The 26,816-nt window shown below is 38.1% G+C and overlaps 1 protein-coding gene across 4 annotated transcripts in view; it reads right to left on the minus strand.

The window, feature by feature from the left end:
- Positions 1 to 3,469: 3,469 nt before the first annotated feature.
- Positions 3,470 to 26,816, minus strand: part of LOC133555078 (calcium-responsive transactivator-like) — a 30,864-nt gene continuing 7,517 nt past the window's right edge. The window contains exons 3-11 of one of the 4 annotated variants that reach the window (XM_061904542.1): positions 25,720 to 25,804; positions 22,600 to 22,714; positions 22,097 to 22,315; positions 15,407 to 15,553; positions 14,428 to 14,529; positions 10,572 to 10,664; positions 10,383 to 10,499; positions 10,184 to 10,311; positions 3,470 to 4,158 (exon numbers count right to left, since the gene is read on the minus strand). In XM_061904542.1, coding sequence (XP_061760526.1) covers positions 4,132 to 4,158; positions 10,184 to 10,311; positions 10,383 to 10,499; positions 10,572 to 10,664; positions 14,428 to 14,529; positions 15,407 to 15,553; positions 22,097 to 22,315; positions 22,600 to 22,714; positions 25,720 to 25,804 — 1,033 coding nt within the window. In that variant the 3' untranslated portion in view covers positions 3,470 to 4,131. Of the gene's footprint in view, positions 4,534 to 10,183; positions 10,312 to 10,382; positions 10,500 to 10,571; positions 10,665 to 14,427; positions 14,530 to 15,406; positions 15,554 to 22,096; positions 22,316 to 22,599; positions 22,715 to 25,719; positions 25,805 to 26,816 lie in introns of all 4 variants that reach the window. The other 3 variants (XM_061904540.1, XM_061904539.1, XM_061904541.1) reach the window with 3 other exon arrangements.

Here is a 26,816-nt window from a genome sequence, read left to right on the forward strand (position 1 = left end):
ATGGTCCTAGTGCCCGCCACAGTCCTCAAAATTCTACATACAATACCCCATAATGGCATTGTGAAAATGCCATCCATCCATCCATTCTCTACCGCTTATTCCCTTTGAGGTCGCGGGGGGCGCTGGTGCCTATCTCAGCTACAATTGGGCGGAAGGTGGGGTAAACAAGGGACGGCGTGGCGCAGTGGAAGAGTGGCCGTGCGTAACCCAAGGGTCCCTGGTTCAATCCCCACCTAGTACCAACCTCGTCATGCCCGTTGTGTCCTGAGCAAGACACTTCACCCTTGCTCCTGATGGGTGCTGGTTAGCGCCTTGCATGGCAGCTCCCTCCATCAGTGTGTGAATGTGTGTGTGAATGGGTAAATGTGGAAGTAGTGTCAAAGCACTTTGAGTACCTTGAAGGTAGAAAAGCGCTATACAAGTACCACCCATTTATCATTTATTTATTTACACCCTGGACAAGTCACCACCTCATCGCAGGGCCAACACAGATAGACGGACAACATTCACACACTAGGGCCAATTTAGTGTTGCCGATCAACCTATTGTGAAAATACATTTAAAAACAATAAAAAATAAATGGTACACTAGTATTCATAATCTTTGTTCAATACTTTGTTGATGCACCTTTGGCAGCAATTGCATTCTCAAGTATTTTTGAAATAGATGCCCCAAACTGCTTACCACACCTATTTCTGGACAGTATTGCCCATTCCTCTCTGTGGCACCTCTCCACCCCCATCAGGTTGGATGGCAAGCATTGGTTTTCATTCAGGATTTCTCTGCACATTGCTGCATTCATCTTTCCCTTTACACTTATTAGTGTCCCAGTTCCTGCCACTAAAAAACATTCCCACAGCATGATTTTGCCATCTGCATGCTTCATTGTATGGATGTACTTGTTCTGGAAATGAGTAGTGCCTGGTTTCCTCCAAACATGATGCCCGGCTTTTACTCCAAAGAGTACAATTTTTGTCTCATCAGTCCTGCTTGTCTTTTTCAATTGCCAGCTTTAGTTGCCACAGAGCGTAAACACAGCACCTTGGACACAAGCTGCTCGGCGTCTGGTCGCCATTCCACCACTTCTCCTTCATCCTTGAAAGCCACAAATTTATGGTTTTCGTGGAACACAAACCCCTCGCATACTCCATGTTCTAGGTCAGGGGTGCCCATTACGTCGATCGCGATCGACTGGTCGATCTCGGAGGGTGTGTCAGTCGATCTCAAGCCAGGCATTAAAAAATAGACATAAAAATGAGCAATCATCAATCATACCAAGACTTCACTTTCGTCAGTTGTTTGACATTCTCGGCACCCGAGGATCTTGTGAGATGATGCTGGCTGCTGCAAGCTCATATTTAAGAAAAAAATCACTAACAGGGCGGACGCAGAGAAACACATTTTATTTCTAGAGACTCCGTACCTACTGTCAAAACTCTAAAGACCGACTGCACAGTTCCTGTCTTCACCATAAAATACCTGTTTCATCCTGCCTGTGCTAACAAAATAAGAGTCTCAGAAAGCTAGCGTGCACAAGCTAGCAAGCTACGGAGTTTGATGCCAATGTATTTCTCCCCCGCCCTCAGCGACCGCTTTCTCACTTGCTTGCCCACCCGCACTCTCACTGACGTGACTCACCTGCTGCCAGACATTAAAGGGCCACACACATATGCTACTCTCATAACAAAGTGTTTAAAAACGAGTATGCAAGTTGGACAAATGAGATGCCAAATCCAACCACTTTCATGTGGTATTGGACAGAAAGGAGGACTTTTTTTTTCCTCCATTTGAAAATGCGGACGTTATCAGCACCACTGTCTAATTCCAATCAATGCAAGTCATCAGAATCAAATACACCAACTTATATTATTGTCTTCATGAAAGAAAGGAATCTATGTGTGTTAAACATGCTTGTATTATCATTAACCACCATTAACTTGTTAACAAAAATGTCTCTTTCATAAATAAATAAATATAAATTATAAATAGGAATGAGGTAGATCTCCTCGACTTGGTCAATTGAAAAGTAGCTCGCCTGCAGAAAAAGTGTGAGCGCCCCTGTTCTAGCTGGCCGAGCTGTGGTCTGCCCACCAACAACGCCAACTGTCGTTCATCTCGGAGTACACCACAGACATCCGACACATCATGGGCAAGACCAACGTGGTCACGGACTGCCTCTCCGGAGGAACCGTCAGCACGGTGTAGATAGGTCTGTACTTCTCGCGTACGGGTGTATAACAGGCCACTGACCGCAAGATTCAGGGGTTCGGGCACTGGACTGCACCAGAAAGAAATCACGGTCCGTGACTCAGGAGTCAGGCTGTGGTCCGATCTCTCAACTGGCCAGCCTAGGCATGGCTGGTGGCGCAGAAGTTTGTCTGTAGAGGGCTGAAAAAGTACCTAGTTTGACTCATGTGTGGCCTGTCAAGTCGCAAAAGTGCACCGCCAAAAACAAGGCCTTGTTGCAGCAATGTGCTGTTCCCGAGAGGCAGGTTCGACCATGTCAACATCAACTTAGTGGGCTCACTCGCCCCTTTGCTTGGTTTCACCGACCTCATTACTCTCACAAAGAATTACCAATGCACGTTCCGTTACTCGCCTAGTAAATATCATCAGATGAGAACCCTAATAGACGTGGTTTAAATGTTTTAATGATGTTAGTTACACAGTTAGCATTGAGGGGTGAAATCCTACATTTGTTAAATCTCAGTTTGCTTGTTTAATGATTTCTTCATGCATGCGTGGGTTTTCTCCAAGTTCTCCTCTATAGTCCCAAAACATTTAAACTGTGCACAGGTGTGAATGGTAGTGTGTCTGTTTGTGTCCTGTAATTGACTGGCAACCAGTCCAGTGTGTATCTTGCCTGTCGCCCCTAAGTAAGATATAATAGGTTCTAGCTCATTGGTATCATAATGAGGACAAGCGGTATTGTGCTGTTTGTTACACCCCTAACTGTGGATGCATGTTAGCATCCCATGACAATTGGATAGATGTACAGCAGATAGTGACAACACATAATCATATCAGAGTCTGACAAACACATACAAACCTCAAGTCAGGTTTTAGGACCTTTCGAACACTTAAATGATAAATCGGTTGTACTTGTATAGCACTTTTCTACCTTCAAGGTACTCAAAGCGCTTTGGCACTACTTCCACGTTTACCCATTCACACACACATTCAAACACTGATGGAGGGAGCTGCCATGCAAGGCGCTAACCAGCACCCATCAGGAGCAAGGGTGAAGTGTCTTGCTCAGGACACAACGGACGTGACGAGGTTGGTACTAGGTGGGGATTGAACCAGGGACCCTCGGGTTGCACACGGCCACTCTACCACTGTGCCACGCCGTCCCCACTTCATAGTCAATAGAACCCGGATTTACCTTTTTGTGATGTTGAACAATGTCACCAACAAAGTAAACACAAAGCTTGCTTTTTCAATCAGTTTTATCAGGGAGAAATACATTTTACTGCTGACATCCCTTTTTTTTTTAAAGACTCTTTAGAAGAAAATAAAAATTATTCCTAAGGAAACACAATAAATGCAGTGGTTAAAGGTAAAGGCAAGTACAAAGGCAATTACAGAGCAGAAAAAGCAACAATGAAACAAATTGCTTATAGTGTCTACTAAATTAAATTCCGTTTACTAAATTATATAAATATGGCCAGTCATTTTTTAAGGATATGGCCTAAGTTTTGGAATGATTTGCTATACGAAATTAAAAAAAACTCAAAGTGACCTGAAAACATGCAAATTAGTCGATTGGCTACAAACCTTATATATACAACACTTGTACACATGATATTATGGCATTGCCTGTGTTAAATATATGCAATAATGTGCATTGCATCGTCCTGGATGGATAAACAGGAAAACAAAAATACACTATTTTAAGAATCCCAAATAGAAAGGTTCCAATAGTTGCTAGACCCGATTAGCATAGAAAACCTGTTGAGAAAAAAAAACAGTACTGTTTTTTGTCACATACATAAAACAACAACACAAAATTAAATAATGAAAAATAATTAAACTTATTTAATGAAATGCATCAGATGTCACTTTTCAACCAAACTCCGACTGGAGCTGCCTTCTTACTTCCATCCAGCGATCAGGAAACCAAAGTGTACTTTATTGTTGATAACTTCCGTACTGACCCTGTAATATGAAACATTTCAACGAGGATGAGTTTGGAGAGTTTAGATACTGTTCCACTTACTCTGAGTCAACCTTGGTCATCGAGTCTGTATTGAATTCTACACTATGTAGTTATACTTGATGGGCCCTGTTCTCCCGTGTAGTTAAATGTGACCTATGATTAATTTAGTCTTTTTTGACTTATGCATGTTATTCCAAAGTTGAATACTTGTGTTAAACAATGTCGAAGCATTAAATCATAAAGTTCATGCAATATAGGCATTATTTTCGCAGGGTTTGGCAGTTGCTACAAGATGACGTCAAGGCGAGCTGGATGAACTGATTTGGACATCAACTCTAGCTCTCATCCAGAGGGAGAGGAGCTCCTCCCCTCTGCTTCGGGCAATGAGGAAACACAAAAAAAGGTAGGATAAAGTATTTTATAATCTTTTCATGCACAACATGCAACATGTAGTCATGTAAATTCTGCCAAAAGCAGCTTTCTTATGCAGCTAGTCTGCAGATATACCTAATGACATAACCGGTGAATCTATATAAGGTTTTTGAAGTTTATTATCAACTGTGTCATGAAAAAAAAAGTGGTGACGACTTTAAGACAAATATTTAAAAAGCATACATTTTTTTAAAGGCCTACTGAAATGAGATTTTCTTATTCAAACGGGAATAGCAGGTTCATTCTATGTGTCATTCTTGATCATTTCGGGGCATAATGCCATATTTTTGCTGAAAGGATTTAGTAGAGAACATCGACGATAAAGTTCGCAACTTTTGGTCGCTAATAGAAAAGCCCTGCCTGTACCGGAAGTATGTGCTCGTGACGTCACTGGTTGTAGAGGTCCACACATATTCCCATTGTTTTTAATGGGAGACACTAGCAGTAAGAGCTATTCGGACCGAGAAAGCGACAATTTCCCCATTAATTTGAGCGAGGATGAAAGATTTGTGAATTAAGATATTGATGGTAAAGGAATAGAAAAAAAAAAAGCGACAGCAGTGTGAGCATTTCAGATGTAATTAGACACATTTACTAGAATAATTCTGAAAGATCCTTTATCTGCTTATTGTTTTAATAGTGTTTTAGTTAGATTTTAAAGATTGTAAAAGATTGTAAAGACATACCTCGAGGTCGGATGGCTGCGATGAACATGAAGTGTCTCAGAGAGAGACTGCTACAGGACGAAAAATAATCCAATGATATCTCCGGTAAGATATATATCACAATTTCCCCATCCAAAAACATGCTGGTTGACGTAGAGAAAACATGTTCGCTTGACCGCTCCGCTTTACAACAAACAAAGAAAAATCGTCTGTTTCTCTGTGCTAAAGACAGCTGCAATACACCGCTTTCCACCGACAGCATTGTTCTTTATAGTCTCCATTGTTAAATGAACAAATTGCAAAAGATTCAGCAACACAGATGTCCAAAATACTGTGTAATTATGCGATTAAAGCAGACGACTTTTAGCCGCGAGTGGTGCAGCTGCTAATATTTCCTGACAGTCAGTGACGTCACGCGTACACGTCATCATTCCGCGACGTTTTCAACAAGAAACTCGCGGGAAATTTACAATTGCAATTTGGTAAACTAAACAGGCTGTATTGGCATGTGTTGCAATGTTAATATTTCATCATTGATTTATAAACTATCAGACTGCGTGGTCAGTAGTGGTGGGATTCAGAAGGCTTTGAAAAGATCAGTTAGATTTAATTTTGAAGAGGATGGGGTGTGGTTTCAATCGCAATCTGGATATTCCTCCACAAATGGCCAGCTTGCAGACAGACTTAAAAAACAGGTTACAAAAGTGACACAAAGCTGATCCAAAACAGTTTTCATATACCACAAGGAAGAGTTTTGAATGTAAAAAAAAACATCATAAGTCCTCTTTTATTGGGCCATATTATGATTTTTTTCTACATTTAAAAACACTTCCTTGTGGTCTACATAACATGTAATGGTGGTTCTTTGGTCAACATTTTGCATGGATTATGTTTTACAGACCATCTTCAAACCACTTTCTGACCGTCTCTTCAGGATGCGCTGTTTTGTGGGCTGTCTTATTTTAGAGCCTCCACTTTGAATGCATTTTCTCCCCGTCATCCATGTTTTAGTTTTTTGCACTTCCATATCGTGGTTTATTGACAGATATAAGTTAGAACTACAGTATACGCTACTTTGTTTTAGAAATGGCAACAGCAGAGGATGCATGTGCATGTATGAACTAGACTGCCCCACAACAGTATAAAGAATAAGAAGGAGCTTACAGACTACAGCAGGGGTCACCAACCTTTTTGAAACCAAGAGCTACTTCTTGGGTACTGATTAATGCGAAGGGCTACCAGTTTGATACACACTTAAATAAATTCCCAGGAATAGCCAATTTGCTCAGTTTACCTTTAATAAATAAATCTATAAATATAAAAAAATTCCATCGTACATTTTTTTTCCTTTTACCGAAGGTTTTTTGTAGAGAATAAATGATGAAAAAACACTTAATTGGACGGTTTAAAAGAGGAGAAAACATGAAAAAAAAATTTTTAATTTGGAAACATAGTTTATCTTCAATTTCGACTCTTTAAAAGTCAAAATTCAACCGAAAAAAATGAAGAGAAAAACTAGCTAATTTGAATCTTTCTGAAAAAAATAAAAAAATAATTTATGGAACATCATTAGTAATTGTTCCTGATTAAGATTAATTTTAGAATTTTGATGACATGTTTTAAATCCAGTCTGCACTTTGTTAGAATATATAACAAATTGGACCAAGCTATATTTATAACAAAGACAAATCATTATTTCTTCTACATTTTCCAGAATCAAACTTTTTAAATAAATTCAAAAGACTGTAAAATACGATTTAAATTTGATGCTACAGATTTTCTAGATTTTCTAGAATAATTTTTTTTCAAATTCAATCATAATAAGTTTGAAGAAATATTTCACAAATATTCTTCGTCGAAAAAAACAGAAGCTAAAATGAAGAATTAAATTAAAATGTATTTATTCTTTTCAATAAAAAAACAAAAATTTACTTGAAAATTGATTCGAATTGTCAGGAAAGAACAGGAAGGAATTTAAAAGGTAAAAAGGTACATGTGTTTTAAAATCCTAAAATCATTTTTAAGGTTGTATTTTTTCTCTAAAACTGTCTTTCTGAAAGTTATAAGAAGCAAAGTAAAAAAAATAAATACATTTTTTTAAACAAGTGAAGACCAAGTCTTTCAAATATTTTTCCTTGGATTTTCTAATTCTATTTGAGTTTTTTCTCTCTTAGAAGTAAAAATGTTGACGAGCTTGCTAGTAAATAAATACAATTTAAAAAAAAGAGGCAGCTCACTGGTAAGTGCTGCTATTTGAGCTATTTTTAGAACAGGCCAGCGGGCGACTCATCTGGTCCTTACGGGCTACCTGGTGCCCGCGGGCACCGCGTTGATGACCCCTGGTCAACAGCGTGGGACTACAATGGCGGACTCAGACAAAGATCTTCAGTAAGGAAAGTTGGTTTTGCATCATAGACCTCCATTAAGTCCGTCACTGCACGCCTTCATCCAAGATGCACACTTTTCAATAAGACTATCACATCTATTCTGGTCGCTTCAAATGAGACACCTGGAAACATCCATTGAAATAAGGATAAAAGGACCATGATCAAAATGCACATTGTTGTCTGTGAGTGCGACCACAGTGTAAAGGGACTACACGTATCGGCCGTATTTGAACATTCTGGTACTAATGGATGTCCAATCATACAAGTGAAGTGAATTATATTTATATAGCGCTTTTCTCTAGTGACTCAAAGAGCTTTACATAGTGAAACCCAATATCTAAGTTACATTTAAACCAGTGTGCGTGGCACTGGGAGCACGTGGGTAAAAGTGTCTTGCCCAAGGACACAACGGCAGTGACTAGGGGAATCGAACCTGCAACCCTCAAGTTGCTGGCATGGCCACTCTACCAACCGAGCTATACCGCCCCATGATTTTAATCTTTACTGTGATCATTGAACTATGTCAAATAGAAAATTAATATATAATGTAGCATCTATCAACCGATTTAATAGATTTCTTTTTTTTACATCAAACTGTCACTCTCTCCCTTTCTAGCACAAGCACACAAAAACAAACCCACTCTCACATACACACACACACACACACACACACACACACACGCACGCACTAACAAACTGCTGTATAGCCCCTCTGACTGGTCACAGCTTCACCGACATTTGTACTAAACAGAACACAAATAACATCAGGGTGGCTGTAATAACAAGTGAAATAAAGTTACATACCTGTTGCGTGCATACACAACACACGCTACCTCACCATGGCAACACAAACACATGACAAGCACGGCAGAGATTGATTCAGCCTTTTCAAATTCAAAGTTTAGATCTTTTTCATAGACTTCAATGACGTTAACAAGTATTAATAAAACTCCATGTTCTAAGATTTTTACATGGACGAAAAAAGGTTTCATGGTAAAACCCGCCTCATTTGTTAGAGGCCTTCCTGATTTACACACTGGGACCTTAATTATACTGGATGGGATAATAAGAGAAACGTGCTTAACAAAACACTGAAATGGAAACAGGAGAATAGGTCCTAAATGAGTATCATTCCTGAAAGTGTCTTTTTTCATGTCAAAAATAGTTACTAATCAGCATCTCTTCCAGCTAAAGGAGGGGTCACCAACCTTTTTGAAACCAAGAGCTACTTCTTGGGTACTGATTAATGCGAAGGGCTACCAGTTTGATACAAACTTAAATAAATTGCCAGAAATAGCCAATTTGATCAATTTACCGTTAATAAATAAATCTACATATATATATAAAAAAAGGGTATTTCTGTCTGTCATTCCGTCGTACATTTTTTTTCCTTTTACTGAAGGTTTTTTGTAGAGAATAAATGATGAAAAAAACACTTAATTGAATGGTTTAAAAGACGAGAAAAAATGAAAATTACATTTTGAAATCTTCAATTTCGACTCTTTAAAATTCAAAATTCAACCGAAAAAAATGGAGAGAAAAACTAGCTAATTTGAATCTTTTTGAAAAAATTTAAAAAATAAAGTATGGAACATCATTACAAATTTTTCCTGATAAAGATTAATTTTAAAATTTTGATGACATGTTTTAAATAGGTTAAAATCCAATCTGCACTTTCTTAGAATATATAACAAATTGGACCAAGCTATATTTCTAACAAAGACAAATCATTATTTCGTCTAGATTTTCCAGAACAAAAATTTTAAAAGAAATCTAAAAGACTTTGAAATAGGATTTAAATTTGATTCTACAGATTTTCTAGATTTGCCAGGATATATATATTTTTTTATTTTAATCATGAGTTTGAAGAAATATTTCACAAATATTCTTCTCCAAAAATACAGAAGCTAAAATGAAGAATTAAATTAACATGTATCCATTATTCTTTACAATAATAATAAAAAATAATAATATTTGAACATTGATTTAAATTGTCAGGAAAGAAGAGGAAGGAATTTAAAAAGGTAAAAAGGTATTTGTGTTTAAAAATCCTGAAAATAATTTTTAAGGTATATTTTTTCTCTAAAATTGTCTTTCTGAAAGTTATAAGAAGCAAAGTAAAAAATAAATGAATGTATTCAAACAAGTGAAGACCATGTCTTTAAAATATTTTCTTGGATTTTCAAATTCTATTTGAGTTTTGTCTCTCTTAGAATTAAAAATGTCGAGCAAAGCGAGACCAGCTTGCTAGTAAATAAATAAGATTTAAAAAATAGGCAGCTCACTGGTAAGTGCTGCTATTTGAGCTATTTTTTAGAACAGGCCAGCGGGCGACTCATCTGGTCCTTACGGGCTACCTGGTGCCCGCGGGCACCGCGTTGGTGACCCCTGAGCTAAAGGAAACATATTTGAGGTACATTAACAGTTTGTCCACTTGTTCACGTTTTGATAATTCAAGCAAAAATGCATTTGACTTAAAATGTTGTCCCTCATGGTATAGAAACAAATATAAAGGAATAATACATGTGTAAATTATTTACCTGTTCATAGTTAAATGGCCTCTGCGCCTGTGCTCCTAGTCCTCCTTGGGAAGAGCGGTAAGACCCGAACTGTTGGCTTTGACATTGCTGATATTGAGAATACTCTGAGGATCCACCCTGGCCAGGTCCTACAGTGTATAACGTTCAATCACTTCATTCATTCATTTGCATTTCGCACACAAAAGGTGGTGCTCCAAACCGTATCCCTGTGGCGGCCCACTATAGCCTTGCTGAGAAGAATACTGCTGCTGGCTGAAAGGCTGCTGATCAGAAGCCTGCTGATATTTAGACTGCTGCTGACTGAACTGCGGGTTTCCTGCGCGATCAAAGATAAAAACTCCCATGTGAATGATTCATTCTGTCAGTTGAACGCACACATGTATGCTACCTCCTTCGTAGTAATGCTGTGAAGACTCATCCAAGGATCTCTCGTAGCTCTGCTCACCGTATGATGGCTGCTGATACGAGTATTCACCATGACCTGCCAAGTACGACATTCAATATATGCAAAAACGACTCTGAAATTGTAAGTAAGGCCTGTTTAAGCCAAAGCTAGTACAAACCCCGTTTCCATATGAGTTGGGAAATTGTGTTAAATGTAAATATAAACGGAATGCAATGATTTGCAAATCATTTTCAACCCATATTCTGTTGAATATGCTACAAAGACAACATATTTGATGTTCAAACTGATAAACACTTTTTTTTGTGCAAATAATCATTAACTTTAGAATTTGATGCCGGCAACATGTGACAAAGAAGTTGGGAAAAGTAGCAATAAATACTGATAAAGTTAAAGAATTCTCCTCAGACGCTTATTTGGAACGTCCCACAGGTGTGCAGGCTAATTGGGAACAGGTGGGTGCCATGATTGGGTATAAAAGCAGTTTCCGTGGAATGCTCAGTCATTCAGAAACAAGGATTGGGAAACGGTCACCACTTTGTAAACAAATGCGTGAGCAAATAGTCAAACAGTTTAAAAACAACATTTCTCAACGGACTACTGCAAGGAATTTAGGAATTTCACCATCTACGGTCCGTAATACCATCAAAAGGTATAGAGAATCTGGAGAAATCACTGCACGTAAGCGATGATATTACGGACCGTTTATCCCTCAGGCGGTACGGCATCAAAATCAGACATCAGTGTGTAAAGGATATCACCACATGGGCTCAGGAACACTTCAGAAAACCACTGTCAGTAACTACAGTTTGTCGCTACATCGGTAAGTGCAAGTTAAAACTACTATGCAAAGCCAAAGCCATTTATCAACGACACCCAGAAACTCCGCCGGCTTCGCTGGGCCCGAGCTCAGCTAAGATAGACTGATGCAAAGTGAAAAAGTGTTATGTGGTCTGACGAGTCCACTTTTCAAATATTTTTTGGGAAACGGTGAACGTCGTGTCCTTCGGATCAAAGAGGAAAAGAACCATCAGCACTGTTCTAGGTGCAAAGTTGAAACGCCAGCATCTGTAATGGTATGGGGGTTTACTAGTGGCGAAGGCATTGCTAACTTACACATCTGTGAAGGCACCATTAATGCTGAAAGGTACATACAGGTTTTGGAACAACATATGTTGTCATCCAAGCAACGTTATCATAGACGCCCTTGCTTATTTCAGCAAGACAATGCCAAGTCACTTGTTACAACAGCATGGCTACATAGTGTAAGAGTGTAGGTACGAGACTGGCTTGCCTGTAGTCCAGACCTGTCTCCCATTGAAAATGTGTGGCGCATTATGAAGCCTAAAATACCACAACGGACACCCTGGACTGTTGAACAACTTAAGCTGTACATAAAACGAGAATGGGAAATAATTCCACCTGAAAAGCTTCAAAAATGTGTTTCCTCAGTTCCCAAACGTTTATTGAGTGTTGTTAAAAGAAAAGGTGATGTAACACAGTGGTGAACATGTCCTTTCCCAACTACTTTGGCACGTGTTGCAGCCATGAAATTCTAAGTTAATTATTATTTGCACAAAAAAAAAAGTTTATGATTTGAACATCAAATATATTATCTTTGTATTGTATTCAATTGAATATGCGTTGAAAAGTATTTGCAAATCATTGTATTCCGTTTGTATTTCCCAACTCATATGGAAACAGGATTTGTAGATCGTGTCTCTAAGAGTATGAAATACTAATTCGTGCTCTGGAGTAGCGGCAATAATTTAACATTGTCAATGTAGCCAAATCAAACTACCTATTTGAATCAACTTGTTTTATTTTTTAACTGAGAAGTTTTAGTTTGGAGACATTTTGTAACAGTTTGTGTCAGGTGTTTAGGAAATCCTGCCAGTAGGATTATTGATTATAGCCATGTGATCAAATGCCAATAAGTTTGTTGAGAACTCTTACAGTTAGTTTCAGGGGCGTGGTGGGTAGGGGACGTAGGACGTAGGCACAAACTGGCAGCCACACTTCCGTCAGCTACAAATGTAGCTTACCACCAACAGGTGTGAATGTGGAGTTAATGAATGATGGGTTCTCACTTTTCTGTGAGCGCTTTGAGTATCTTATAGAAAAGTGCTACATAAATCTAATCAATTATAATTAGACAACGAACACAATATTGTGGCCATAATTGTAGTTCTGTTGCGTGACCTTGACTACAATGATCTTAAACAATTTACAGGTTCAATATTTTAAGTTGAGTATATGAATGACGAAATGTAGAGCACAAATGCGTATATTTTTTCCTCAATGACACTTTCTTGGCACCAATCTTTCACAACACGTACATAAGCAAAATCAACACCGTCCTTTTTTTCCAGCCTTTAGAGTTCCTCTACCACAGGGGTCACCAACCTTTTTGAAACCAAGAGCTACTTCTTGGGTACTGGTTAATGCGAAGGGCTACCAGTTTGATACACTCTTAAATAAATTGCCAGAAATAGCCAATTTGCTCAATTTACCTTTAATAAATAAATCTACATATATTAAAAAAAAGGGGTATTTCTGTCTGTCATTCCGTCGTACATTTTTTTCCTTTTACAGAAGGTTTTTTGTAGAGAATAAATGATGAAAAAAACACATGATTGAACGGTTTAAAAGAAGAGAAAAAGCGAAAAAAATTAAAATTACATTTTGAAACATAGTTTATCTTCAATTTTGATACTTTAAAATTCAAAATTCAACCGGAAAAAATTAAGAGAAAAACTAGCTAATTTTAATCTTTTTAAAAAAATAAAAAAAATAATTTATGGAACATCATTACAAATTTTTCCTGAGAAAGATACATTTTAAATTTTGATGACATATTTTAAATAAGTTAAAATCCAATCTGCACTTTGTTAGAATACATAACAAATTGGACCAAGCTATATTTCTAACAAGGACAAATCATTATTTCGTCTAGATTTTCCAGAACAAACATTTAAAAAGAAATCTAAAAGACTTTGAAATATGATTTAAATTTGATTCTACAGATTTTCTAGATTTTCCAGGATATATATTTTTTTAATTTTAATCATAATAAGTTTGAAAAAATATTTCACAAATATTCTTCGTTAAAAAAACAGAAGCTAAAATGAAGAATTAAATTAACATGTATTCATTATTCTTTACAATAATAATAATAAAAAAGAATACTTGAACATTGATTTAAATTGTCAGGAAAGAAGAGGAAGGAATTTAAAAGGTAAAAAGGTATATGTGTTTAAAAATCTGAAAATCATTTGTAAGGTTGTAGTTTTTCTCTAAAATTCTCTTTCTGAAAATTATAAGAATCAAAGTAAAAAAATAAATGTATTTAAACAAGTGAAGAACAAGTCTTTAAAATATTTTCTTGGATTTTCAAATTCTATTTGAGTTTTGTCTTTCTTAGAATTAAAAATGTCGAGCAAAGCGAGACCAGCTTGCTTGTAAATAAATAAAATTCAGAAAATAGAGGCAGCTCACTGGTAAGTGCTTCTATTTGAGCTATTTTTAGAACAGGCCAGCGGGCCACTCATCTGGTCCTTACGGGCTACCTGGTGCCCGCGGGCACCGCGTTGGTGACCCCTGCTCTATCACATCCAAAGAACCCTGGGCCCTCAAAACATCTCTCCAGCTTTGTCTGAAATCTGAAATTTTGGCAAACCAAAGGGGACAGTATGGACACAGACACAGTTTTCCTCTCCCACATTGGGGGAGAAAGGTAACGAGTCGCCAATGTTGATGCTTAATACGGCACCAAGTAGAAAGGTCATGTTGTGTGTATTTGAAAGCTGTGTGAATGAAGTTTATGGCTGTGAGAGATTACCATCAGGGTAATACTGCTGGTTTATGGGCTCGCTGGAGCTCTGAGTGTGTCCATAGTGCTCTCCGTAGAATTCGTTCTGTCCCGAGTACTGCTGTGCAGATCCTGCGAAGACAGGCAACACCATGATTGGTCAAGCAGATGGTCGGAGTAAAATGTAGTGCCAGGACTTTTATGAGTTTACAAATAATGTATAGTGAAGTATGTGTAATGTGTGTAACAAATATTCGATACAGTGGTACTTCAAGTTAAGAGCGTTTTGTGATTAGAACTTAGGACTGGCTAATTGTTATGCTTTGCCAATAGTATGCCAAGTGTGTTATAGAACTAAGAATTGTAAGTTGAGGTACTATTGTATTCAAATTGAGTAGTTATGCTGGTGAAAAATATTTTGAGGGGAGTAAATTGTAAATTCAACTTCAAGAACCTCACAAGATAAAGATTTGTTATAATAGTTTATTAGGGTGTATCTGATCACTGCTGTTATGGTGTACAGAAATTCCAAAGTGTCCTTTTCCCGCTTTTATTCACCAACCTCCTTCAGGTGAGCCACAATAATTGCATTAAAGTATGCAGAGAATATTCCCACTATCGCCATGGAAACAGTTAATGAAGCACTCTTACTTTAGAAACCCTTCACCTTGTCATTGAGGACATTAAAGTACCAGCGTAAATGAGGTCATGCAATCATGGATGGTTGCCTTGGAAACAGTATTCCATCCTTTTTATACAGAGCGAGTCTGACTCCTGTCTCCTCTACCCACATCAGACAATGTAAAAGGACAACATGGAGCTATTATTAGGCAGACATTAACCTCAAGTGACAAGTGATACGTCACCAGTCCGATTCCTAAAGTTGCATGCCGACCAGTCATATCATGACTATATTAGACCTTTGAAGCTATTTTTTCAACTATCTTGCTTTGTGTTTGAATGCTCAAACTCAAGTCACAAATCAAAAGTGCAATTAGTACTACAGTACCTTGTTGAGAAGAGCGGTAAGATCCCATGGGCCTCTGGGACAGACTGCTTCCTTGATTGCCTTGAACCATCATGCCCTGACACTGTTGGCTTCCAAGCTGGGCTGAGGAGTAATGTGGCGTTGTAGTTTGTTGATGTAGCAGGGAGACTAAGAGGGAAGTGGAATTTGGTGTGAAGAAATCATACAACCCGATGAAGTACTCACTTGTTTCAATGTATTAGCAGAAGAGAAGTTCATTACTTAATCAATCGACAAACAAATGATTTGTAGGAAGAAGCCAAACTTGCTCATGTGTAGCAGCCAGGATTCTTTTAAAATGAAAACAATGGGAAATGGTATAAAAACAGCCAGGAAAATTAGTGCACAAACAATAAAAAAAGAAACCACACGGACAGGAAGGCTGCATCTCAACGTAAAGTATATCAGAGGTAAGAAAAGTCAAAGCCTGAAGAAGGCAAGAGGGAGGATGCATGGAGAAGGCATGTATGTCATTTGCGGATGAACTGAATGTGCTTGTTTTATACATCAAGGGTCTGATCTACTAAGATCCAAATACCATGCGGTAAATAGATAACTAGCACAGGCCGCCTTATTTAAAGTGGTTCTATTACGTAGAAACCAACTCTTCTTAACTATTGGTACCTGTTTTGTGTAATTAGAATCTGCATAAGTACCCAAATATTTGAATTCAAACCATGGAGACATGGGCAGACATACAGTGGGGCAACAAAGTATTTAGTCAGCCACCGATTGTGCAAGTTCTCCCACTTAAAATGATGATAGAGGTCTGTAATTTTCATCATAGGTACACTTCAACTGTGGAAGACAGAAAAAAAAATCCAGGAATTCACATTGTAGGAATTTTAAAGAACTTATTTGTAAATTGTGGTGGAAAATAAGTATTTGGTCAACCATTCAAAGCTCTCACTGATGGAAGGAGGTTTTGGCCCAAAATCTCACGATACATGGCCCCATTCATTCTTTCCTTAACACGGATCAATAGTCTTGTCCCCTTAGCATAAAAACAGCCCCAAAGCATGATATTTCCACCCACATGCTTCACAGTAGGTATGGTGTTCTTGGGATGCAACTCAGTATTCTTCTTCCTCCAAACACGACGAGTTGAGTTTATACCAAAAAGTTCTATTTTGGTTTCATCTGACCACATGACATTCTCCCAATCCTCTGCTGTATAATCCTTGTATCCATTTGGGTTTACCTATTTATACATATGTAGATTTATTTATTAAAGGTAAATTGAGCAAATTGGCTATTTCTGGCAATTGGCTATTTCTGGCAATTTATTTAAGTGTGTATCAAACTAGTAGCCCTTCGCGTTAACCAGTACCCAAGAAGTAGCTCTTGGTTTCAAAAAGGTTTGTGACCCCTGCTTTAAGACATCCAGCAGCTATAAAATTAGAAAATATTTCTGAATAGATGATATGGCTAGTATTCTTAATTTTTGACGCTCCATATATGTTGACAAACATACTGTACGTAGGACAGAACTGCAGCACGATCGCCACCTTTCTCACAGCTTTTTCTGCACAACTGCCAGATTACACGTCGTTTCTGGAAGTACCAAAGATAGACGCAAAACAAGGACTAAAAAAACATTTTAATTCTTGATTGATCACACTGCCTGGGCAAAATAATTATCAATCAATCAATCAATCAATGTTTATTTATACAGCCCTAAATCATAAATGTCTCAAAGGACAGTACAAACCTCTACGACTATGACATCCTCGGAAGAACCCACATAAGGGCAAGGAAAACTCACACCCAGTGGGACGGCAGTGACAATGATGACTATGAGAAACCTTGGAGAGGACCTCAAATGTGGGCAACCCCCCCCCCCTCCCCCCCCCCCCCCCCCCCCCTCTAGGGGACCAAAAGCAATGGATGTCGAGCGGGTCTAACATGATACTGTGAAAGTTCAATCCATAGTGGCTCCAACACAGTCGCGAGAGTCCAGTCCAAAGCGGATCCAAGACAGCAGTGAGAGTCCCGTCCACAGGAAACCATCCCAAGCAGAGGCGGATCAGCAGCGTAGAGATGTCCCCAACCGATACACAGGCGAGCGGTCCATCCTGGGTCCCGACGAGCGGTCCATCCTGGGTCTCGACTCTGGACAGCCAGTACTTCATCCATGGTCATCGGATCGGACCCCCTCCACAAGGGAGGGGGGGACAGAGGAGAAAAATAAAAGAAGCGGCAGATCAACTGGTCTAAAAAGGAGGTATATTTAAAGGCTAAAGTATACCATTGACTTTTAAGGTGAGACTTATATGCTTCTACTGAGGTAGCATCTCGAACTGTTACCGGGAGGGCATTCCAGAGTACTGGAGCCCGAACGGAAAACGCTCTATAGCCCGCAGACTTTTTTTGGGCTTTAGGAATCACTAATAAGCCGGAGTCTTTTGAACACAGTTTTCTTGCCAGGACATATGGTACAATACAATCGGCAAGATAGGATGGAGCTAGACCGTGTAGAATTTTAAACGTAAGTAGTAAAACCTTAAAGTCACATCTTAAGTGCACAGGAAGCCAGTGCAGGTGAGCCAGTACAGGCGTAATGTGATCAAACTTTCTTACTTGTCGCTAACTCTTTTATTCATAACTATGTTTTCTTGAGCCATAACTGCTAAAACGTATAGTTTTAGATGCATCTGTTCATATTCTGACATTTCCCTCAATAAATGTTTTTATCTGATAATGATTTAAACATATATTCTTTAATAATTGCATATTCTCGTCTGGGATGACATTCACCGCGGTATGCCAGGAATTGGTGTATTATCATCAAATGTATCTTTTTTTTTTACACATATCTCGTGTTATCCATCCAAAATTCTTAATCTTTTTTTTTTTTCATTTTCTTGGCAATTTAGTAGTCCCGCCACTATCCCCTTCCATCTCGATCCAGTCACAAATCAGATAATGCCTTACCCAAGAAGATAAGCTCACAGATCATAGAAATGACAGGCACAGCCGCCGGCTTTCGCCGCCCAAACTCAGGCAAGACCCGCCTTACAGTGCTTCTACTTGGTTTATATTGTGTGGTTGGTTAGGTTTTGGCTCAAGGCACTGGTGGATTGGTTAGCTCTGTCAAGTCACAGCAGGGGGCCAAAGTTTATTGCCATAACATAAATAAATACAGAGTAGTAATTGCTGAAATATAAGCAAGAGAAATGTCATGTGTGCATGTGGCGTGAGAAAGGGTATATTGTGTGACTTTCAAGCTCAAAAGCGTTAGGCTTGGCACTTCTGGTCTTACAGTAAAAGGCTAAAATAGCTACACAACAAATAAAGCTAACAATGCTAACATATCATGCACACATTTCTAATTTACTGTAATTACTTACCGTTTCACTGTCTCCATTGCCATAGATCAGGGGTCGGCAACCTTTACCACTCAAAGAGCCATTTTGACCCGTTACACAAAATAAAGAAAACTATGGGAGGCACAAGACTCTTTCGAAATTCAAAATGAAATAAAACAGCGTAAGAAGTTTTGTTTTGCTTTGTGCTATGTATTAACCAGGGGTCTCAGACACACAACCCACACCTTAATATGAAAATGTAGTATTAGTGCGAGTTTTATTTGAATGTCGCTTGACAACATCACATTTGCCGACCATCTCAATTTTTCCGGGAGACCACCGAGTTTCAGAGATACCTTCCCTCGGCTGTCTGCTGGTTTTCACACAAACAAAAGTAATGAGGGAGTTCAATGGTGAAAATGCATTTACCAGCCTCCACAATCGTAACAAACAGCATACTAGGCAGTTCGCATGTTGTATGTGGCTTCTGCAGACACTCATTGGCGACTGCAAGGCATACTTACTTAACAGTCCTACAGGTTACACTGAGGGTTGTGATATAAACAACTTTAACACTCTTACTAATATGCGCCACACTGTGAACCCACATCAAACAAGAATGACAAACACATTTCGGGAGAACATCTACACTGTAACACAACATAAACGCAACATAACAAATACCCAGAATCCTAAGGAAATCCCTACTCTTCCAGGGGCCAATATACATCCACGCTAGCACCAAACCCCGCCCACCTCAACCGACGCACGGATGGGTGTATAATGGAGCCCGGAATAGTTATGATGCATAGGATTCTGGGTATTTGTTATGTTGCATTTATAATGTGTTACAGTGCGGATGTTCTCCCGAAATGTGTTTGTCATTTTTGTTTGGTGTGAGTTCACAGTGGGGCGCATATTAGTAAGAGTGTTAAAGTTGTTTACATCACAACCCTCAGTGTGACCTGTATGGCTGTTGAACAACTATGCCTTGCAGTCGCTTGTGCATTGAGTCAGCAGCCGCTCACTAGATGTGGCCGGCTGGCACTCGGTTAGCGTAGTATTAAAGCGGACGCTACGACATTGTCGAAAGGACGTTGAAGGCATTGCCTTCGCGGCACGGCCTTAATACTGTTGTCTGGGTGATAATATGAGAATGTTATTTTGGGCAAATTCCTGCGAGAGGCAATGAAATATGGAAAACTTCCCGGTATAATGGGGGGGTCGGCAAGTATGCAGCTGAGCCACATCAGAATGATCCAAGAGCCGCGTGCGGCTCCGGAGCCGCGGGTTGCCGACCTCTGCCATAGATAGATAAAAGTCACCGAACACCGAATTAAAAGTAGTTTTCTTTTTTGTGAACGTTTGTGGGTGAAGCAGGACTTTTTTTGGCACACACTCGAACCGACTTCTTCACAGTTGAAGGCATATTGCCGCAAACAAGAATGTTAACCAGGCACTAATTACTTCTTCAGATGAGACTTGAGGTTTGACTAGTGTCTTGTGTGGGGTAATACAAACAATAAAAGATTGGTCGTTCTTCGAGGTCGAATCCACAGAAGCACACGCAAAAAGTAAAAATGGCAGACGCGCGCAAGGCATGGATAATCCAGGAACATTGTTCCCAAATGGTGACACCACCAATTATACTTATTCCAAATGGACCGTTTAGAGGAAGTAGACAGGAAGACAATATTTTTTTTAATAAATATATCCGCAATGACTCCATACATTGATTTTAAATTTTCAAGACTTATGCAGATCCCAAATGCACAACAGCAGGTACCAATAGGTGCGAAAAGTTGGTTTTGCATTGTGGGCCCCCTTTTGATACATGCAAACCTTTAGTAAATCATGCCCTAACTTTTATAGCTTAATGGCGTAAATGGAAATGCTCTTGCTCATAAGAGAAGTAAGAACTTTGTACAGCATCAAAAGGGCTCCTGCATAGACCAAACTGCATGTTTAAGCCATAACCTACACCAGGGGTCACCAACCCTTTTGAAACCAAGAGCTACTTCTTGGGTACTAATCAATGCGAAGGGCTACCAGTTTGATACACACTTAAATAAATTGCCAGAAATAGCCAATTTGCTCAATTTACCTTTAATAAAAAAAAAATAATAATAAAAAAAAATTATATATATATATATATAAATGGGGATTTCTGTCTGTCATTCGTCGTACATTTTTTTTCCTTTTACGGAAGTTTTTTTGCAGAGAATAAATGATGAAAAAAACACTTAATTTAACGGTTTAAAAGAGGAGAAAACACGAAAAAAAACGGAAAATTAAATTTTGAAACATAATTCAATTTCGACTCTTTAAAATTCAAAATTCATCCGAAAAAAATGAAGAGAAAAACTAGTTATTTCGAATCTTTCTGAAAAAATTAAAAAAAGAGTTTATGGACCATCATTAGTAATTTTTCCTGATTAAAATTAATTTTAGAATTTTTATGACATATTTTAAATACGTTAAAATACAATCTGCAATTTGTTATAATATATATCAAATTGGACCAAGCTATATTTCTAACAAAGACAAATCATTATTTCTTCTAGATTTTCCAGAGCAAAAAATGTAAAAGAAATTGAAAAGACTTTGAAACAAGATTTAAATTTGATTCTACAGATTTTCTAGATATGCCAGAATATATTTTTTTAAATTTTAATCATAATACGTTTGAAGAAATATTTCACAAATATTCTTTATCGAAGAAACAGAAGCTAAAATGAAGAATTAGATTAGTAATGTATTTATTATTCTTTACAATAAAAATAAAAAAAATACTTAAACATTGATTTAAATTGTCAGGAAAGAAGAGGAAGGAATTTAAAAGGTAAAAAGGTATATGTGTTTAAAAATCCCAAAATCATTTTTAAGGTTGTATTTTTTCTCTAAAATTGTCTTTCTGAAAATTGTAAGAAGCAAAGTAAAAAATAAATGAATTTATTTGAACAAGTGGAGACCAAGTCTTTAAAATATTTTCTTGGATTTTCAAATTCTATTTGAGTTTTGTCTCTCTTAGAATTAAAAATACTGAGCAAAGCCAGACCAGCTCGCTAGTAAATAAATACAATTTAAAAAATAGAGGCAGCTCTCTGGTAAGTGCTGCTATTTGAGCTATTTTTAGAACAGGCTAGCGAACTACTCACCTGGTCCTTACGGGCACCACGTTGGTGACCCCTGATCTACATGAATATTTATGTTTTATTACTTCATTGCGCTCCCCCAAAAAAATCTACTCCTGCTAAAAAAGAGCAAAAAAGGTATCTTCTAAATAGGTAGCCATTTGTGTTTTGATTCTGTTTATTTTCTGAGTTAGTGTCCTGGCGATAGAGAAACTCTATACCTGGCTCACCTTGGCTGGACTGCATGTTGAGATAGCTGCGGGAGAAAAAAGAGGAAGAACCGTAGCCAGGCGCAAGAATCATGTTGCCCTGAGATGAGGGCACAGGAAGGCTGTAGCTGGAGCCTAAGGCCAAACTATTGTAGTTGTGGACAGGCAGATTGAGGGAAGCGCAAGCAAAATTTGGTTGCACATCACCAGACTTGTGCTGCATGGGGGCGTGACTTGGGCCTGACCACACATTCATAGTCAGTGTGATACCTCATCAGGTTAAGCGGGGAACCACATTCAGTTCATCTTAAACTTGCACAGCCATAAAGTATCATTGTGGTAATATTCTATGTGATTGGTGGTTAAAGCATTTTTTTGTGTAAAACAAATAATCCACAAATTCATGAAGAAAAAAACATTGTGATCATCGGTAAAACAACATGCAGCAAAGTCAGGATAAGACGAGTGCATTCAACAAAACGAAGCTGTGTGCGTTCAGAAAAAAAATGTGCTGATACTCTCACCATTGCTCATTTGACCCTGCATCATTGCTGATTGTCCCATGTTGTCATTAAGATTGCCTTGTGCATGTCCCCCACTCATTCCTGCAGGGCCCATGGACATATTTGAAGTGGGAGGCTGCACAATGAAAGAAAACAAATGATATTATTTTCACTCTCTCCATCTAAAATGAGAAGTGTAAACGGTTTAATACATTGAAACTTCAATGTTTGGCAATTAAAAGTGTTTAAAGCTAAATAGTGAAGGCAAAAGTGAAAGTGATCAAGTGTGATCGAGCCTGGCCTGTCACATACAGTGGGGCAAAAAAGTATTTAGTCAGCCACCGATTGTGCAAGTTCTCCCACTTAAAATGATGACAGAGGTCTGTAATTTTCATCATAGGTACACTTCAACTGTGAGAGACAGAATGTGAAAAAAAAATCTAGGAATTCTCATTGTAGGAATTTTAAAGAATTTATTTGTAAATTATGGCGGAAAATAAGTATTTGGTCAACCATTCAAAGCTCTCACTGATGGAAGGAGGTTTTGGCTCATAATCTCACGATACATGGCCCCATTCATTCTCTCCTTAACACGGATCAATCGTCCTGTCCCCTTGGCAGAAAAACAGCCCCAAAGCATGATGTTTCCACCCACATACTTCACAGTAGGTATTGTGTTCTTGGGATGCAACTCAGTATTCTTCTTCCTCAAAACACGACAAGTTGAGTTTATACCAAAATGGATACATGGATGATACAGCAGAGGATTGGGAGAATGTCATGTGGTCAGATGAAACCAAAATAGAACTTTTTGGTATAAACTCAACTCGTCGTGTTTGGAGGAAGAAGAATACTGAGTTGCATCCCAAGAACACCATAACTACTGTGAAGCATGGGGGTGGAAACATCATTCTTTGGGGCTGTTTTTCTGCTAAGGGGACAGGACGATTGATCCGTGTTAAGAAAAGAATGAATGGAGCCATGTATCGTGAGATTTTGAGCCAAACCCTCCTTCCATTAGTGAGAACTTTGAATGGTTGACCAAATACTTATTTTCCATCATAATTTACAAATAAATTCTTTAAAATTGCTACAATGTGAATTCCTGGATTTTTTTTTTCACATTCTGTCTCTCACAGTTGAAGTGTACCTATGATGAACATTACAGACATCTGTCATCATTTGGGAGAACTTGCACAATCGGTGGCTAACTAAATACTTTTTTGCCCCACTGTAAACACTCTGTGCGGCCTTTTAGGGCCACAACCACAGGGTTGATCAGGGTGGGCATTTTGTAAAGATTTAAAGATTGTTTTTCTTTCATTTAAATCTCCCAGTTATAAAATATGATGTCATAAAAGTTCAGAGGAAATTGATTTTGCTCTCGAAGTTCAATAATAACATTGAATCGAATTAGGAATATAAAACACTTGGAACACTTAAGTTTTAACTCAACACAGATGTCATAACGTCATCAAAGCTGACATTTTGGCATACACACACAACGCCAACATGTGAGAACCAGGATGAGATGATAGAAGAAAGGTAAATAAAATGATGCATCCTTTTGTGGCAGCATCGGACAAAGTTGAGTTTCTTTCACTTTTGCATCTCATAGCACATGTTTATTGTGTGTAACCTTGATTAAAGTTTGAAACAGAGGTGTTACTAGTTGTCAGCAAAACAGGGGAGGCTTCACCCTCAGTAGATGTACTAAGAGTAATAATGACATTAACAATAATAATAATTATGGATTGTTTGATTATTATTGTCCACTGACTATAATCCTACACAAATCAGACGATATCTACCTTACACTATGACGTAAAAGAAAACTTGCAATATGTATAATCATATTTAAGTGACTAATTATAGGTTGTATGATTGTTAAACCTCACATTCTGGCTAATTTCTATTACATTTTTAAACAAAAAAGCAAAACAGAACATTTAAAAAATGTTTTGGGGGCCTTTAGCACCCCAAAAAAAACCTAATGACACCACTTGTTGGAATTCTTGATGAAAAACATTATTGTTGAAACAAAGACTTAAAGATGTAAAAATTGTGTGCTAACTACTCGGCCCTTCTAGGTTATTACATTAGGAAGACTGACATGTGCAACAGAACACAGGATACAATCATACCTCATGTTCATGCAAAAGTGAACTGGTTTATAATAACATAACCTAGATATTTTACTCCCATTTTTAGACAGTCAAAAACCATAATAAAGTTTTTTCATACAAAATCCTAGAGACATTAGAAGCTGTATGCAAGTCATACAGTCAGAGTTAGTTTGTGATGAACCCCAAGATGCAGAGAAGGAGGGAGGCATTTTGCAGGAAAACAGGATTTAATTAAGATATTAGAATAAGAACAAACAAAAGGGTACTAACAAAGGACGCGCATGAAGCGGATAACAAACAAAAAGGGTCTTTAGCATGGAAGCTAGCAAGAAACAAAAAGGTCCTAGCGTGGAAAATAGCGGGTAGCAAACAGGAAAACAGAAGTCGTTAATTGTAGAGTGAAAACAAAACGGAAGCAGGGAACAAAAAACAGTAAGCTACAAACGGATACCGAAAGATAGCTTACTGCTACGCTGCAATGACTCAACATGAAACGACACGACAGGAGCGACAATACGGAAGTCATCGACAAGACAATAATCCAGCCCTGATTGGAAGACAAAGCAGGTTCAAATAGTAGTGGGCTGATTGACACCAGGTGTGGCCAGGTGCCAATCAGCCACAGCTGAGGGGAAACAAAGCACTCAGGGAGACAAACAGGAAGCTGAACCAAAATAAGAGTGCTGACAGAAACTAAGGACAGGAAATACTAAACACACAGAGGAGAAACTAAAACACAAACAAACTGTCAGTGGCAAGCCTGACCCATACATTTTTACATATATATTAAAAAGCCAGATTTCATGATATGCCTTTTTAGTGTATGTAAACAAATTAGGTGTGTATGTGGGGCGGCGATATTTGGGTTTAAGGTGATTTTGGTGCCCTTCACGAGGCTAAAAATAATAATCATAATAAAAAATAAGCAAAAATGAAAGACCGAAAAAGGTCCACAAACAAAATCTTGTTTGGGGCCACAAAAAGCCACGGTCTTGAAGAACCCAAACATACTTACAGCAGGTAGTAAGGACTGCATATTCTGATTGGAATCTGCTATTGTCGCCAGGTAAACCAGATTTCTGTGCAAAATCTGTTGATATCTAACCAAATGGAAAACAAATATGTCAGCGTCATGACATTCACAAGCTTTAGAGGGGAATTGCACTTTTTTTTGGGAAATTTGCTTATCATTCACAATCTTTATGTAGGACATTCATACGTTTTCTTTTTTTATGCATTATTACTAGCAAATAAACACGAGCAAAACTCTTCTTACAAGGGAGCTTTTGGGAGTCGCTCTATTCTGCCTATAAAGCACTTCAAAAACTCTCCAAACACTTCCATCAACATTTTATGTACATGATCTAAGTATATGTGTAATTCAGTAACAGGCACATTATTAAAGACGTTTAACAATAATGTATTTTGCTCATTTTAAGCATACGGCGGCAGAGGCACCGATTCTTTCTCACCACCAAGCAAAAACCGTGCATGTTTAGGCCCCTTCTACAATAAGTTGGCAAAGGTTATCCAGGGTAAATCCCACCTAACCTTATCCGTGTCTACACACACACACAACGGTCGTTTAAGACCCCCTCACCTAGGGCTGGGCAATATTGCCTTTTTTTAATATCGCAATATTTTTAGGCCATATTGCGATATACGATATATACTACGATATTTTGCCTTGGCCTTGAATGAACATTTGATGCATATAATCACAGCAGTATGATGATTATATGTGTATACATTAAAACATTCTTCTTCATACTGCATTAATATATGCTACTTTTAAACTTTCATGCAGAGAGGGAAATCACAACTAAGTCAATTGACCAAACGCGTATTTATTAAAGTTATTAAGCAATGGCACAAACATTCAAGCCATTTCCAAAACATAAATTGCAAGATTGTCAGAGACATTTTAAGTGTCAAATAAAAATGAGCTGCATAATTGGAAATCAAATAGTATTTGTCCTTCACTATGTGGTATGTTACTAAGGTTATGAAATTCTCTTCATTCTCTAGCGAGGGACTTTACAAATGATGCTACATATTAGCAGTAATGCTACTTTTTAGAGCAACACTTTTTCCTATCCATGCGTTTGTTAC

This window comes from Nerophis ophidion, linkage group LG06, assembly GCF_033978795.1.
Source record: "Nerophis ophidion isolate RoL-2023_Sa linkage group LG06, RoL_Noph_v1.0, whole genome shotgun sequence".
Lineage (NCBI taxonomy): Eukaryota > Metazoa > Chordata > Actinopteri > Syngnathiformes > Syngnathidae > Nerophis > Nerophis ophidion.